At 41.1% G+C, this 15419-nt stretch overlaps 4 protein-coding genes and 1 long non-coding RNA gene across 6 annotated transcripts in view; 4 read left to right on the plus strand and 1 right to left on the minus strand.

Moving 5' to 3' along the window:
* The window catches only part of LOC113650266, a 2862-nt gene extending 1298 nt beyond the window's left edge, over positions 1–1564 (plus strand). The window contains exon 2 of the mRNA XM_027158492.2: positions 584–1564. Coding sequence (XP_027014293.2) covers positions 584–1254 — 671 coding nt within the window. The 3' untranslated portion in view covers positions 1255–1564. The remainder of the gene's footprint in view (positions 1–583) is intronic.
* The window catches only part of nf1b (neurofibromin 1b), a 63942-nt gene that overhangs the window by 19646 nt on the left and 28877 nt on the right, over positions 1–15419 (minus strand). For both annotated transcript variants that reach the window (XM_047805113.1, XM_047805114.1), the window contains one exon: positions 14860–14970. In XM_047805113.1, the coding sequence (XP_047661069.1) occupies positions 14860–14970 (111 nt within the window). The remainder of the gene's footprint in view (positions 1–14859; positions 14971–15419) is intronic.
* LOC113650265 (oligodendrocyte-myelin glycoprotein-like) lies at positions 3632–7239 on the plus strand. Its single transcript, XM_027158491.2, has 2 exons — positions 3632–3976; positions 5399–7239. The coding sequence occupies exons 1-2, from the start codon at positions 3966–3968 to the stop codon at positions 6660–6662; spliced, it is 1275 nt and encodes a 424-aa protein (XP_027014292.2). The 5' UTR covers positions 3632–3965; the 3' UTR covers positions 6663–7239.
* LOC125139766 (serine, glycine, tyrosine and glutamine-rich protein-like) lies at positions 8892–11480 on the plus strand. The gene is made up of 2 exons (XM_047805149.1): positions 8892–9293; positions 10621–11480. The coding sequence occupies exon 2, from the start codon at positions 10639–10641 to the stop codon at positions 10981–10983; it is 345 nt and encodes a 114-aa protein (XP_047661105.1). The 5' UTR covers positions 8892–9293; positions 10621–10638; the 3' UTR covers positions 10984–11480.
* LOC113650267 lies at positions 12050–14183 on the plus strand. Its single transcript, XR_003442368.2, has 2 exons — positions 12050–12203; positions 13121–14183. It is a non-coding gene; the product is annotated as an uncharacterized LOC113650267 (long non-coding RNA).

Raw genomic sequence — 15419 nt, forward strand, 5'->3', positions numbered from 1 at the left:
GCACACAGATCAGAGTCATCAGAGACGACTGAAATGTTTAAATAGAACGTAACTGGGTGGTTTTGTGTTTTTTTTAACCTCACAGGTAGAAACAAACAGCAATGGAAAAAATTCACAAATTCAGATTTGCCTTTTTTTTTTTTTTTCTTTTTTAAATTGCGAATACTTTAAAAAAAAATACATAAAAAAAAGTAATTAATTAATTTTACAGGTTACAACGAACTGTAGGACTTTTGGCTTGGAGAAAAAAAAAATCATACATACAAAATATGTCTTGGACCAACTACATCATTGTATTTCCAAACAGTTAGAAAAACCACACAGAGACACCCAAAATGTCTCATTACAGAAAGAAAAAATCCGTATAAAAATAAAAATATATCTCGGGTCATAAAACAGAAGAAAAACAACGAATGAATGAGTGAATGAATGAAGAGGACAGATGAGTTTCATGATCAAATGTACAAACAGGAAAATCATTTCAGTGCACTCTTTAAAAAAAAGTCAAATAAATAAATAAATAAATAAATAAATAAATAAATAAATAAATAAATAAAACAAATTTTCCTTAATTCTCTTTCAGATTCTAAGATGTATCACTTTGTGTGCTTCGTTCTGCTTGTGAGTCTGGAAGGAATAAAAACTTCTACTCAAACAACATCGATTGAACACACAGTCAGTCAAATGGACACAGCAACGATGACATACAAAGGGCCCAGTGATCACAAAGGCATGTTAGCTCAAACTATGGGGAGTAAGCCATCAAGTAAGCCACCAAGTAAGCCACCAAGTGAGCCACCAAGTGAGCTAACAAGTGAGCCATCAAGCTGTCTGATTGATCTCAAGGACAAGAAGGACGTGTTACTATTTTCTGCAAACGCATTACTCCTGCTAGTCTGTCTTTTGTTGCTGCTGATTATTATGTGCATGGCCTGCAAACGTTGCAGACGTTCCAGGAAGGACAAGATGGTCATGATGAAATCGTCCAGCGGTGTAAATGGTAAGCCTTCTGAATGCGAGGTCAAATATTCCTCTGTGAACGTGGAGATCGAGACAACACCAGATGAGGCACAGGAGCAAACCCCAGAAGAGGAGGTGGGTGGAGAAGCTTCCCAGGTCTCCGCCAAAGAGAACCAAAATACAGCCAAAGACACCAATGAGACCAGTGAGACAAATGAGGCCACGCCCACCCAAGAAGTCGATCGGTCCGACCAAACGGATCTGAAGATGGAAGATTTGGACAAGGCCGAATAGAAATCCTCCCGGCGTCACCGGAACACCACGCGCAGCTCCAACCGCCGGAGGAACCGAATTCAAAGCCAAATCCTGTGCATCAGAGTCTGTCGTCTGGCTTTTGTTTCCGAGCAACAAATTTCTAAATGCTCTGTGCTGAGTTTAGAATTGACTTTAAGAATAATGTATCGCTTTATGTAAATGACTCAAATAAATAACTAATACCAAAATAACTCTCGTGTATAGAGTCAAAGAATACTGCTGAGTTTGTTTCCTTTTTTTTCAAACCTTGCTTTTGGAAGAAATGGATAAATAAATACATTTCAAAATGCCTCGTCTCTTTTTTATTCATTTATTTATTTATTTATTGCCCTGATTAGATCGTCTGATTACATAACGTCTTTCACTAAAAGGTGCAAACATGAACAACGTCGCTTGGGTTATAGGTGGCTTGAGTTGTGGAGCTATAGAGTCAGGGGTCAGTGAAGGTAAATATAAATAAAGTCACATTTAAAGGCGGGGTGGGGGATGTTTGAGAAATGCTTCAGAAAACCGAGTCGGGCCGACGAACAAAACAAACGTGTAGTCAATGAACAGAAAGGGGCGTGTCTTTTCAATATGGGTGGAGAGAGTGTTCAGTGCGCACGTGTGACATTAGCAGAAAGCGGTTTTAACGTTGACATGGAGGATAAAAACGAAAAGCGAAAGAAAAAGACTTACGATAAGGCAAGAAGTAGGACGTGTTAATATGGGATCAGCTTTCCAGCGCTGGAGAGAACTGAAGGAGCAGGAAGTTGGCCACATATTCACAGGTTGGAGTTTCCCGAGTCAATAACTCCTGAGCTAAACGCTGTTACTACACAAATAACACCTCTTTTCTATCGTAGTAATGTAGAGAGGCAGCTACAACCGCGTTTTGTGTAGTAACAGCGTTTAGCTCAGGAGTTGCTGACTCGGGAAACTCCGACCTGTGAATATGTGGCCGACTTTACTTAAGACGCCGAGGCGCTTTTTTCCTTCTCGATAGGTGAGTAACGTTATTTTTGCTTTGTTACACAGAACTAATATATGCCTTTGTCCTTTACATCATTATGCTTGTGTGGCATTTTTGCTTGTTTGTTTATCTGCAACCGTATTGTTCTTCCCTTCAGCTATGTTAAAGACACATTTCTTTCCATTGGTTGCCTGGGTTACGTATGTATGTGTGGGCGGAGCTATCGATACAGGGGTGGGACCCATTTGGGTTAGGGGTGTGTTTGTTTTGGTGATTTTATATGTCAACATTGGCTTTCAAACAACGTGCATCCCACCTTTAAGACAACAATCCATTAGAACCAAGGTGTTGTGAGTCTTGTATTTAAATTCACACGATTTCCCATCCTTTTCCAGACCAATATATAAACCTCGAACATGAACTGCGTGATCTTTATACACGTAGAGGAAACTCCCTAATTCCTAATACTACCCTGATCCTTTACTCCAAACTAAAAGGTACCCATTTGGCACATTAGCAAAAGAAGGTACAGTACGTATGTATTATGAGAACATTTAGTCCAAACAAACAGCTACAAACTTCCCCATCTGAATGGAGAAGACGGGATTAGTGGGCAGAGTGTTTGGCACTGCCGGGCTACACAGAAGAGCTCTTAAAGAATTCTGCTTTTCTAAAAGAACAGCCGTCAGCAGACAAAGTACCAATGAAAGACCATTCAAAACTTCTGTCCCGGGTTGTTCCTTTCTGTTCTACACACATACACACACTTCCTTTTCCAACGCTTACCTGCTTGCCAGCATAAGCATCTGAAGAGATTACAAATAACCAGTAGTCTATAACTGCGCATAGAAATCATCTTTTATTCTGTTCCATTTAAACAAACGAGAGTTTAACAATTGCTACAAAAGGATTTCCGATTCAAGGTGGTGTACTGGTCCCAATATGTACGACATGGCTCATTCAAAACAAAGCACTGGCTAAAAGATGTTGTGATGGAGGTGATGGAGACTGAATGGAGCCAGGCCTCTCTGTTGCAATCTGAACTGTAATCGGTCACAAAGTGTTGATTAATTTTCTCCAAGTGCGGCTCTGACGGTAGGTTGACGACAGGTACTGATGAGTAAAGAAGTCTTTCGTGTCAGTTCAGCATCAGGAAAGAAAGACGTACTGTAGAGGCTTGTTTACAACAATGATACAAGGGATGACAGGAGGTAACTATACTATTCGAGGAGGTAACTATAACCAGATAAAAACTACATGTAAATTGAAAGCAACGCGAGACTAGCCGAAGGTTAGGAATAATACAAATAGAGCTCGAGTCATTTAGCAGAGATGTGATGTGGGAGGATCTTAAAGTAGAAACAATGAAGTCAGCAATTCCTCTACCTCTCTACCAGCATGCGAGCAGGGAACAACTCTGCACTTCTCTCTACTTCTGCAACGCCCACCCATCACTCCCTCTACCCCTCTTCCAAACACACACACACACACACACACACACACACGCCGTTCCGCTCCACTGACAGCACGAGTTCAGACTCTGTTGTTGCTGCATTGGATCAGTGCAGGTGCTTTTACTCCCTCTCACTGCACCACTGTGTCTGTGTCCAAGAACCGGAATAATCTTTTAATAAGGCAAGACGGGACCAAAATAACGGCTGCAGTTTATAGTCTTGTAAAAGGAGGACAAACGGGGGAGGGGAAGCAACCGGAGGGGCAAAGAAATGACGGGAGAGAGATGAAAAAAAGGTGAGTGATTCACAATGCAGTAGCATGTACTGTATCCCAGCAGAGCATCGCATCTTCAGTAACTTTGATGGTCAGCAATCTAACATGCAAAGGCGAGATGTTTTTTTTTTCACCTCACATTCAGTTTAAACAGCCTACTACAGCATGGCTCAGCTCTTCAGCAATTAATAGCATACGATGTGAAGCAATTTCTCAGACCACTTACCATTCATAACATCTACTACCACAATTAAAGTGTCAAAGTTAAGCCAAACGAGGCTGTGTGATGCTGCAGTAGAAACCACAACCTTCCACTACGAGCATCTAACACCGTTAGCTCAGTTTGTCTATATGTAGTTACACGGAACAAGTCACACGTTGTATTTGTGACTCCTTCGCCGGTGTATGTACTGGATCACGTCCCAAAATGCACCTGGTGCGATCACTTGTGCTTTCTGACGAAAAGGAAAGTATCTGATTTAACCGAAAAAGGAAACAAGTAAGAACGAATGCCTTTGAATGGAGCGGGTGGTGTTTTGGAAGGTTTAAAATGAAAGAGGTGGAATCATTGCTTACTGTACAAGAAAGCTGAGAAAACACACACTTTGGACAAGAGATCAATCTATGGCCTCGGACGTACACCGAGCAACACCTACCGAATAGGCCACAGTCTCGACGGTTTGGTTTCCACTGGTTACACGAGACCTAGATATACTGTATAAATTCACCAGTCACAAAACCCAGATACATAAATTGACAAGTCTAAAGCCCTATTCGGACGGGATTAGTTTTACATCGGGACGTGGGGGTAAAGTAATTATTACCAGAGCTTCTCTGTGATTTTAGTCCCGTCCGAATGCGCCATCTCGGTAATCATTACGGACAATGTCAGTAAAGATTACGGCGACTTTTTCCTTCTGCAAAAAGGTCCGGAAAAATTACCTCAGGTAATACTGATCCCGTCCGAATAGACCCGCTGTAAATATGTACTGTAAAATTCTGTCATTTCCTGTTTAAAAGCACGTTTTTCAAGCATGGAGGCGCCATGTTGTCTGTTTGCGCACCTGATAACAGGAAGCGACGTCATACGCACATGACGACAAGGAGGTTACTGTGGTGCGTAAAGCGAGTTACCCCTCCCACTTCTGCTGGTTTTACTGAGATGTCTTGTCCTGTGTGAATTGGCCAATTAATAGTACAGACGTCCTGAGGTAAAATTGCATTACTCCACGTCCCCACGTAAAACTAATCCCGTCCGAATAGTGCTAAAGTTTGTCAAAAATTGTTAAATAAAAAAATAAATAACTAATCTGCAGATGTTACCACCTATGTAGTGTGTATTTGTGACCATATACTACTCATAAGAGATCCATCCATCATCAGGACGGTAGATGAAAATGGCTCTTGGTTACTAACATTGGGTTGATTTATTGTCTCCTACAGTTGTGCCTTGAAGATGCGTGAAGCTGCTCCACTGCACTGTACACTTCTGCTGCTGCTTTTGGCCCGGCGCATCGATGCAGCATGTCCCTCGATATGTTCCTGCAGTGAAAGCGATAGAGAGGTAGATTGCTCCTGGAGAGGACTGAGAACCCTCCCCAGTGGCATCCAGTTCAACACCCACTCTCTCAATCTGTCCCACAACCGTCTGGCTGACCTGGACAATGTCCTGGCCCCCTACACCCACCTCCGCACCTTGGATGTCTCTCACAACCGACTTTCCCGCATGCCTGCCTTGTTGCCCCGCTCTCTGTGGGAAATTTATGCCTCGGGCAACCGCATCCGCCTTCTGGAAAAGAATGACACGGTTTTCCACTGGAACCTGCGTCTACTGGATTTGTCTGTAAACAGGCTGGAGCGGGTTGTGTTCATCAACAACACACTACCAAACCTGCAGGCTCTCAACCTTAGCTGCAACAAGTTCTGGACGGTGCCTACTAACATGCCCCGGAACTTGGAGATGGTAGATCTGTCACACAACACACTGGTACAGATCCTGCCTGGGTCACTAGACCGCCTACCCAGACTATCACGGTTCTACTTACATGCCAATCGCTTTTCCACAGTGTGTGAAGGTGCATTTGAGCAACTCCATGGACTAAAACTCATCACACTAAGAGGCAACCCTTGGGCCTGTGATGACTTCTCCAACATCAAATATCTGATGGACTGGGTCAGGCACACTTCAGCCCATGTGCTGGATTGCCCGTGCCACACCTGGTCAATCTGTGGTGATGCCCAACATGCAAGGGTGACATCAGGGTGGTACTTTGCCTCCTACACCCTTGCTCCACGTGGCGGACCGGGTTGGGAGTTCAATCGTCTCCTATCTGGGGTGACTACCCACTACATATCTGAAGATGTGCTCACTGGCTCTCAGCACACCAAGAAGACTCCCAAACCCTCTAGTCATCAAGATGATAACGAGGAATCTTTTGGGCATCGTTTTCTTTTGACCTCTACTTCAGAAAGTCTTTCCGCGACAAGCCTGCCTCTCCCCACCGATACGCCCGTCACCGGGGATCTCCTCACTACCGGTGGAGTCTCCACTTCAAGCACACGCAGGACAACCACTCTTCGCACCAGGAGCGTCAGGAGAACCAATCAGAAGCTTGGCAAAAATGCGAGCCCAGAAAACAGAGCTTGGTTATTGTTCACAGTCTTGCTAAGTGTCCTCTTTCTGATAACTTCCGACCAGGTCATGTAACACACCTCTATAGATTTGCTTCCATCATGATCCGAGTAAAATTTCCATAAACAAACCTGATCCATTACATTTCCAATAATCTCCATGCTCTGTAACTGCTCCTGACATCCATATTAATAAACTCTTTGTATAGTATTTATTTTAAAAATAAGAAGTAAGATTACAAACGGAGTCTTGCACTAAATCACACTGACCACATGACATCTTTTAGCACATACAGTAGTCTTAGCATTAGGTTTAATCCACATCGGGAAAACTGACCAAATGGAGAAGACTCTTTACTGAACATTACAGCACAGTTAACAACAGAATAAAAAGCTTGTTTCCTTTTTTGATTATTAACTTTGCATTGCAGATAATTACGTACGTCATCTATTTCACCAGTGTGTTTCAGTCGTGTCATACTGACACACAAACGGTAACTGTAATTGTGTGTACCAGTGTTGAAGGGGTTAAAGGTAGGGTCTCCGATTTTTGAAAGCCAATGTTGACATATAAAATCACCAAAACAAACACGCCCCTAACCCAAATGGGTCCCACCCCTGTATCGATAGCTCCGCCCACACATACATACGTAACCCAGGCGACTAACAGAAAGAAATGTGTCTTTATCATAGCTGAAGGGAAGAACAATACGATTAAGTAAAGTCGGCCACATATTCACAGGTCGGAGTTTCCCGAGTCGATAACTCCTGAGCTAAACGCTGTTACTACACAAAACGCGGTTGTAGCTGCCTCTCTACATTACTACGATAGAAAAGAGGTGTTATTTGTGTAGTAACAGCGTTTAGCTCAGGAGTTATTGACTCGGGAAACTCCAACCTGTGAATATGTGGCCGACTTCCTGCTCCTTCAGTTCTCTCCAGCGCTGGAAAGCTGATCCTATATTAACACGTCCTACTTCTCGCCTTATCGTAAGTCTTTCTTCTCTTTCTTTCTTTGTTTTTATCCTCCATGTCAACGTTAAAACCGCTTTCTGCTAATGTCACACATGCGCACTGAACACTCTCTCCGCCCATACTGACAAGCCCCGCCCCTTTCTGCTCATTGGCTACACGTTTGTTTTGATTTTTGTTTATCATTCGGCCCGACAGCTTTCTGAAGCATTTCTCAAAAATCGGAGACCCCGCCTTTAAGAGACAGAACTGAAAACATATTACACCACGAGGCGTCTTCCTTGCTTTAGAGGCTTGATGTTTCCTCCCTAAAATCTAAACGTTGAAGCTTTTCACCAGTACTACAGTAACATGCTAAAAGTAAAGGTTTTGCTGTTCAGTGTGGTACACGTTATGGTTGATCATCTTGGTATCTCAGCTGGTAAGGAGAACGCTGTTCGTCTGTGGCGGGTCTGATAACGACTAGCACTTTGATGTACAGCAGTTCACCAGTACAGCTGCTTTGCTTGTATAGATCCTGAAGATTAAATGCAGATTGTTTTTACATTTGTGACACTGATGATTCGTGTCCTGATTTATTCCAAAAATGGGTGCGGATCCCGACCAAGGTCCTGGATTTAAAAGTAAAATGCTTGAATATCTACTTTCCACTTTCCTCAAAAGCACCAGCTGGGAAGGAAGAAACCCAAATGAGTGCAAATGCTTTGAACACTGTGACCTCTAAGTGGTGTGTTATTCCTATTGATTTGACCTCACAGTACTACGTCATGATTCTGTAGCTTTCGAGGACGCACTCAGGTCCATATATATACACACACACACACACACACACACACACACACCGGTGTGTCACCGTTCCTGATTAAGTTCAACTGTTACGTCAACACGACGCGGACAAAGACATCCGTGTCCATAATTTGGTTAAACTCCTGCTCGAATTTCTGGGTTCTTCATTACGATTACGCAGATCTCCTGCACGTCATTCTGACTTCTACAGCTACTGGATTTTTCACTGGTAGGCACAAAGGCTTGCATTACAAAAAACAAACGAACAAACAAAAAAAAAACCAGGAAAATAAAAACGATCTGAAGGAAACAGCATCTGTGGCTTTGCTGTTAAACGGAGTAAAGATAAAGATACATAAAAAAGTCTAACTCTGAGAAGCATTAAAAATATGTATTTCTTTCCTTTTTTTTTGCCACACGACAAATTTTAATTAATCCTAGTCATTAATTAATTTATTATTATTATTTTTTAAATGCTTTAATTTAACAACATGGCTTCTACCATCATAATTGAGCAGCTTATAATAAAATAGTCCATGATCCAGCACATCCTATTTATCTTCTTATTTAATCTTTAAACCGCTGAGTAACTTTAACGAGATTCAAGAGATGTCCCACGGTAATAAATGAATCGTTCGAATGTAAAACTGTGTGGAACATAAAAAGTCATCACGCTTCATATAGAAGTTTAGAGACTTGTTTCATTTTTAAGTAGCGCCCTGCCACCACATCTCCAAATGCAAAACGAAAACAAAGTTTAATCAAATGTAACTCTGCTCTGCCTCAACTACTTAACTGCGAAGCAAAGCGAAGTGTGTGTGCGCGTCACGCGTCCCGAGGTCGGCGCGTGTATAAAACGCACAGATCACACGGCACCGATAACACAACACAGGAGGTGACACGTCGTCCGCAGTCATTCGTCTTCATCTCTTCGAGTGCTACATCACAGGTGAGTGAGCGAGATGCTGCTTACGGTCGCACTTACGGAGTATTAACCTAACTTAACTCACTGCGTTCGGGTTTCAACAAAAACGGGGTTCGGGATGTTAAAAGGATTTTTAAGCCGTATTTTTAAGTGACGGAAATAAACCCCGAAGGGAAAAAAAAAAACGACAACGACAAAAAAAAAAAAATGAACAAATCTGTAAGATGAAATCACGGCTTATTGAACTGAACGTCCTCAATTTTACTGCAGGACAATTGCATGTATTTACATTCAGTTGCAAAATTATTGGCACCCTTCAAAAAATATAAACAAAACGATATAAAGGTTTGTTTGTTTGTTTGATAGCATTTTATTTTAATGTACTCCGGAAAAGGATTCGTTATGTAATGTTTAGTGAAATTATTTGAAATGATGTACGCTTAAAACCAGAAATATAAATCCACAGCATTTTGATGTTTTACATTTAATGCTAGAACTTTGTACGCGTCTGCTATTAATCTACAGATTTATGTTACGCTGCCTTAAGATCTGAATCCGAGCAGCTAAAAGGGCCATTTACTTCATTCATAACTCAAGCAATATTATTGCTGGAACACGATTACTATTTCTAGCCCCTACTAAAATAATAGCATCACAAAAATAAACGTAAAGGTAATTTATGTTCTTCCTGTCGGGTCTGTGGATGAGCCGCGAGGAATCAGACCGCGGCTTGTCAGTGAGACTCAAATCTAGAAACTGAGATTTTGCGAAGTCTCGATCTGTTTATTTTTCTGTGTTAAACTCAATGTGCTGGTTAGCAACACTTTAAGAGTTCCTGCACCAACCTAAGATATAAAATACAACATTTTACAAACAATTTTGTTTCTTTCCTGGACTTTAGGTCCAAGAATTCTCAGTGAAAATAAAGTGCTGCGTTTTTGTTTTTTTTGTTTTTCTTTTGTGCAAATGTTCTATAAAGTGTGTTATTGCAGAGAACGCCTTTAAAAATTAATTTACATGGCACAAAACACCATGATGTCATTTTTTGGAACGGTTCATTATGGCTTTAAAGAAAACTTACAGCTGTTACGTATCTGAAGATGTATTTCTAGGCTTACGCAGATGACCGACAATTCAAAAGAGCAATAAAAGAATAAAACAAGAATAAGCCTTGAAGGCTGAATTGGTTTATTCTGTATAATGATACGTACTGATCGCTGGTCTTCCGCCGCTTCGGTTCTGTTCTAATGTTAAAAACACCTCTGTATATTTACATGAAGGTGGAAAAGGACAGAAGAACAAACACCGGTACTATGTAAAGTTTATCCACTTTCTGTGTCTCATTCTCCAGGTCTGAAGGAACAGCGCTATGAAGCTCGGCGTGGCTACATGTCTACTGCTGGTGTCTGTAATGTGCAGCCTGTTTGAAAAAGGTGAAATGGCCAGCAGCACCAACAGCACCAACACCACCACCTGGACCACCACAACTATCGCAGGGGCCGCCGGTGGTGGCGCCGCCGGTGGAGGCGCCGCCGGTGGTGGCGCTGCCGGTGGTGGCGCCGCCGGTAGTGGCATCACCACCGCTAGTGCCGTCGTCGCCACCACCGCCAAGTCAGGCGGGGCTCGGTCCATCAGCTTCCCTTTCTCAGGTGGAAACCTTCTGCTCCTTTTGACCACGTCGGCCATCTTCTCCATGGCGTTGCTGCTGAATTAACGGACAGAACGCTGCTTCCTTCCACACGGGCGGTTAACGAATACCGCAAACCTTCAGATCACCTAATAGGAATCTAATAAGCGAGTAGATTGGGTTGATGGAATCCTTGTTAGCTTCTTTCTAATTGACAACATAATCCAATGTATATTATATATGTGTGTATGTAAATATAAATATAAACAGCTTCAATTTTTTCTGTAAAAGCAACTAGTTCCATTCCTTGTGCTTGTACGGACGTATCTTTCTCTGTTTCAGTTTAACTAACACAATGAATTAATAGTGTCATAACCTGTGACCGTGTCGACGCTGTAGTCGTGCCGTCGTCTCAAAGCAAGACCGACGATCCGTCTTTTCTGCTGGACGGACGCAGAAGCTGTAAATAACCAAAGAGAGACGACCTGCAGCGCACTGGCACATCTAAAAGCCTACTGAGAGACACGATGTAAACTGATGTAGATGGTTTTATGGGTGATGATTAAATATTCTCTGTAAAATGATCTCACTGGAAATCTGCTTGCTTATTTTAATAGAACGGATCACTTTTCTACGCTAAACCTCGGCTCGACGGAACAGAATCAGAAAGTTTGAAGCTCTGAGTGAAAGATCCCGAGTCCAGTTGTGACAGTATCTAAAGCACCAGAAGGGGGAGGAAGAGCTCCAGCTAGACTACGTTGTAGACGTCAGGAAAAACAAGCGTCTCGTCTCGTAGCATAGCGTCTGATTTTATTATTATTATTATACTAATTACAGCTATAGAACAGAAGCAGGTTTTTTTTTATGTACTCTCATTTGCTTAAGAGTATAAACAAGACCTAGAGCTATTGATAGAAATGATTAGAAATAACTCTGAAATCTATCTTATAGGGCCTGTGGGAACTCTTAGGTTCTGTGACTCAGTGTGTAAAATAAAACTAACTAGATATTAGGCATTTAAAGAATATAGGATATTTCTTTAAACGTTTTTTTTATTTATTTTTATTTATTTATTTATTTTATATATTTTTGCTGAGAAGTGAAAAACAACAGAAGGTTTTTCGGCAAACAAAAACAAAATAGTCAAATGAAAGTGCGGCGTCTGCGGCAGCCACGTGCTAAACAAAGCGTTTTTTTGGGGTTTTTTTGCATGACGTCAGTCACATGACGTCAGTCTCGCTATAAAGCTCCAGAATACGGTGCGGCTGCTGCAGAAGGCAACGCATCTTTTGTTTTTGGTGTCACAGGTGAGCAGATCATAATATAACATCACGATACTCATCACGACGGAATAAATACTCGATCCGACTCAATCCGTCTGCGTGCGCTAAGCTAAATTCTGCGAGACGCCTAGCTAAATAATGATTAGGGTGATGGGCGGAATTGTTGTGCTTAAATTTTTATTCCGATTTTGTTCTTTAAAATTCATAACATGTAAAAGAGATTTAAAAAAAAATTTGCAGCAGCTTTAACAATAAATAAATAAATAAATAAATAATAAAGTTTTAAATTAACGTCTTTATCTTTTGTGTTTATAAAAATTAGCTAGTTCTTTAAAAAATAATAATAATAATAATAATAATAATAAAATACCAATACAGCTAATAAAGCTGTACACGTTTATATTTAATTGTTGAATCTGTTGCACTGCAAAGTCCAGAAACGTGACGTTATCGCTAACGAAGACGTTACGTCGTTCGTTTTATATATTTACGGTATTTTCGATACCATTGATAATATATAAATGAGTACATAATTGTACATAATTCTATTTCTTTTCTTGGAGTTAGTTTCAGATGCTTGGGTGAAAAAACAGATAGAATTTATTTACTGACGTTAAAAATAGCTAAAAAGTTCTTCATTTAGTCAGAAAACGTAGCTAGCAATAAATAAATAAATAAATAAATAAATAAATAAATAACAGTATTCTTTTTCATTAATTCAGCACAAAAAAAAGGGTAACTTTTTTTTTGTTTAAAATATGAACATTAAAGAGACGGATTTGCTCAATTGATTCAGTTTTTATTTTTATTACTGCGTTTCCTTTCTTATTTTTGGGGTAAACATCATCGATCGTTGTGCACCGCTAGCGCAAAGAAATAAAGGGGGCAAACTGGTAGCGCAAGTCAGTCCCTGCCTGATTTAGCTGTGTTTGTCGTTGCAGTTGATTCTACAGGCTTTAAGGAACAGCAAGATGAAGGTCATTGTGGTGATGTTGGTTGTAATGTGCAGCTTGGTGGGTCTGGGCCTTTCTGCTTCAGCAACCAACAGCTCATCCACGTATGGATCTGGTTCCAGTGGCACCGGCACCGGCACCACCACCACCAGTGGGGCTTTGGCCACCATCTTCTCCTCACCTGGTGGAAACATTCTGCTCTTTCTCACCGTGCCGATGGTCCTCTTCGTCCAAGCGCTGATGAAGTAGCGGCTTGGACAGAATCCGGCTCAGGAAATGATCGACGCTCCAGATCCTCATATGACCAAATAAGAATCTAATAACCGAGTAGATTGGGTGGATGGAATACTTTTTTGTTTCATTCTGAAATCTAACACGATCCGACAACATAACTGACATTTAGCACTTTCGTTCTTCTGTACCAGGGGTGTGTTTACTGTCCTTTGTGTTTCTGTGATCCGATGTGCTTGAGCTACAGGTTACCATGTTATTGAGCATTAAGTGGTCCAACTGGTCCAGGCTGCTTCCGCTCTGCTTCGTCCGAAACAAGACGAGAGCTTGCGAGAACCGGTGGAACTGCAAGACCAGGAACAGCAGAACATCCTGAAGAACATCATCAACTCCATCTTGAGCTAAACTAATTGGAAAATGTTTCCATGCTTTCAAATCTCTCGGTATATTTTTTCCCCTACAAGTTAAAGATCTTGCTCTTGTTAGAAGACACCATGTGTAGAAATGTTCTGCTCTTTCACTTGTTTGGTTCATGTCCATCCCCCCCCCCCCATCGTTCCACACTGACTCTCTTCTCAAACCGTCTCGGCATGTAACCGATGCTCTGAAATCTTCAGATTAATTAATAAGAATGTAGTAATTGTGTAACTGATAAACGAAACCCTTCTCTGAATCCTTTACTTTTCTTTATTCTCGGCTTGAACCTGTTGAATATTCATGAAACTGATTAGAATGTCCATATTTTTGTGTGTGCTTATATGACCTTTGGGGTTTCGTCTTAAAATGTTAGCATGAAATAAAAAGCCTAACTCATTAAAAACCTCACTGTCCTGGTGTTCTTCTGCTTCTGAAAACTTTCTGAGCTTCTTTAGGAAATTTACTAACAACATATTTTGCATTGAAACAACAAAGCAAAGCAAAACAAACGAAACAAAAACGCTTGTACTCGATTAGCCGTAGATTGTAAACGGTGGTGTTCCTCAGGGATCCGTTCTCGGCCCTGCCCGCTTTTATATTCTACGTTCGTGCTACGCTGACGATATACAGCTGTGTCAGTCTCTAAAACCAAACAAGTTCAAACAAAATGAAACCAAAAACTGAGGTGAAATGATTTTGATCCAATTTTATTTGACACCTTTCAGAAAATTAAGGCGTCTTTTTACCAAGTGAGAATGCATAGATAGATAGATAGATAGATAGATAGATAGATAGATAGATAGATAGATAGATAGATAGATAGATGGGAGGATAGATAGATAGATAGATAGATAGATAGATAGATAGATAGATAGATAGATAGATAGATAGATAGATAGATAGATAGATAGATAGATAGATAGATAGATAGATAGATAGAAAGAAAGAAAGAAAGAAAGAAAGAAAGAAAGAAAGAAAGAATATTATCCGGCCAAAAATTCAAAATAAAATCAGACCGGGAAAACAAATGAAATGGACAAAAGTAGCAGTACATTTTTTTTTTAAACTCAAACGCTTACCTGCGAGTGATGTAGTAGAAGACAGGGTTGCCGTTCTTGGACGTTCCTGCCTGGTAGAAAATGCTGAGGGTTTTCAAGGCTTTGAACTCTTCTTTCTCATGAACCTGGTGCCTGGATCGAAGAGTCAGAATTTGATTCATCAGATTCATCATCCATTTTTTACGCTGAACTTCATTATTGAGGTGTGTAGAACAGAAGTGCCGTGTTCAAGGCATCTGAAGAGCTGTATTCATCACTGCAAGATCGGTTCACACAATAAAAAAAGGAAAATATGGCCAGCTAGTGAGTTTATTCTAAAGTGAACGTGACGTACGGCTAAGTACGGTGACCCATACTCAGAATTTGTTCACTGCATTTAACCCACACACACAGCAGTGAACACACACACACTGTGAAAACACACACAGCAGTGAACACACACACACAGCAGTGAACACACACACACACAGCAGTGAACACACACACACACAGCAGTGAACACACACACACACAGCAGTGAACACACACACACAGCAGTGAACACACACACACAGCAGTGAACACACACACAGCAGTGAACA

This window comes from Tachysurus fulvidraco, chromosome 20 (assembly GCF_022655615.1).
Source record: "Tachysurus fulvidraco isolate hzauxx_2018 chromosome 20, HZAU_PFXX_2.0, whole genome shotgun sequence".
Taxonomy (NCBI): domain Eukaryota; kingdom Metazoa; phylum Chordata; class Actinopteri; order Siluriformes; family Bagridae; genus Tachysurus; species Tachysurus fulvidraco.

Excerpts from the sequence above, each read along its gene's own strand:
- LOC125139766 (XM_047805149.1), top strand. The coding sequence starts at position 10,639 with ATGAAGCTCGGCGTGGCTACATGTCTACTGCTGGTGTCTGTAATGTGC.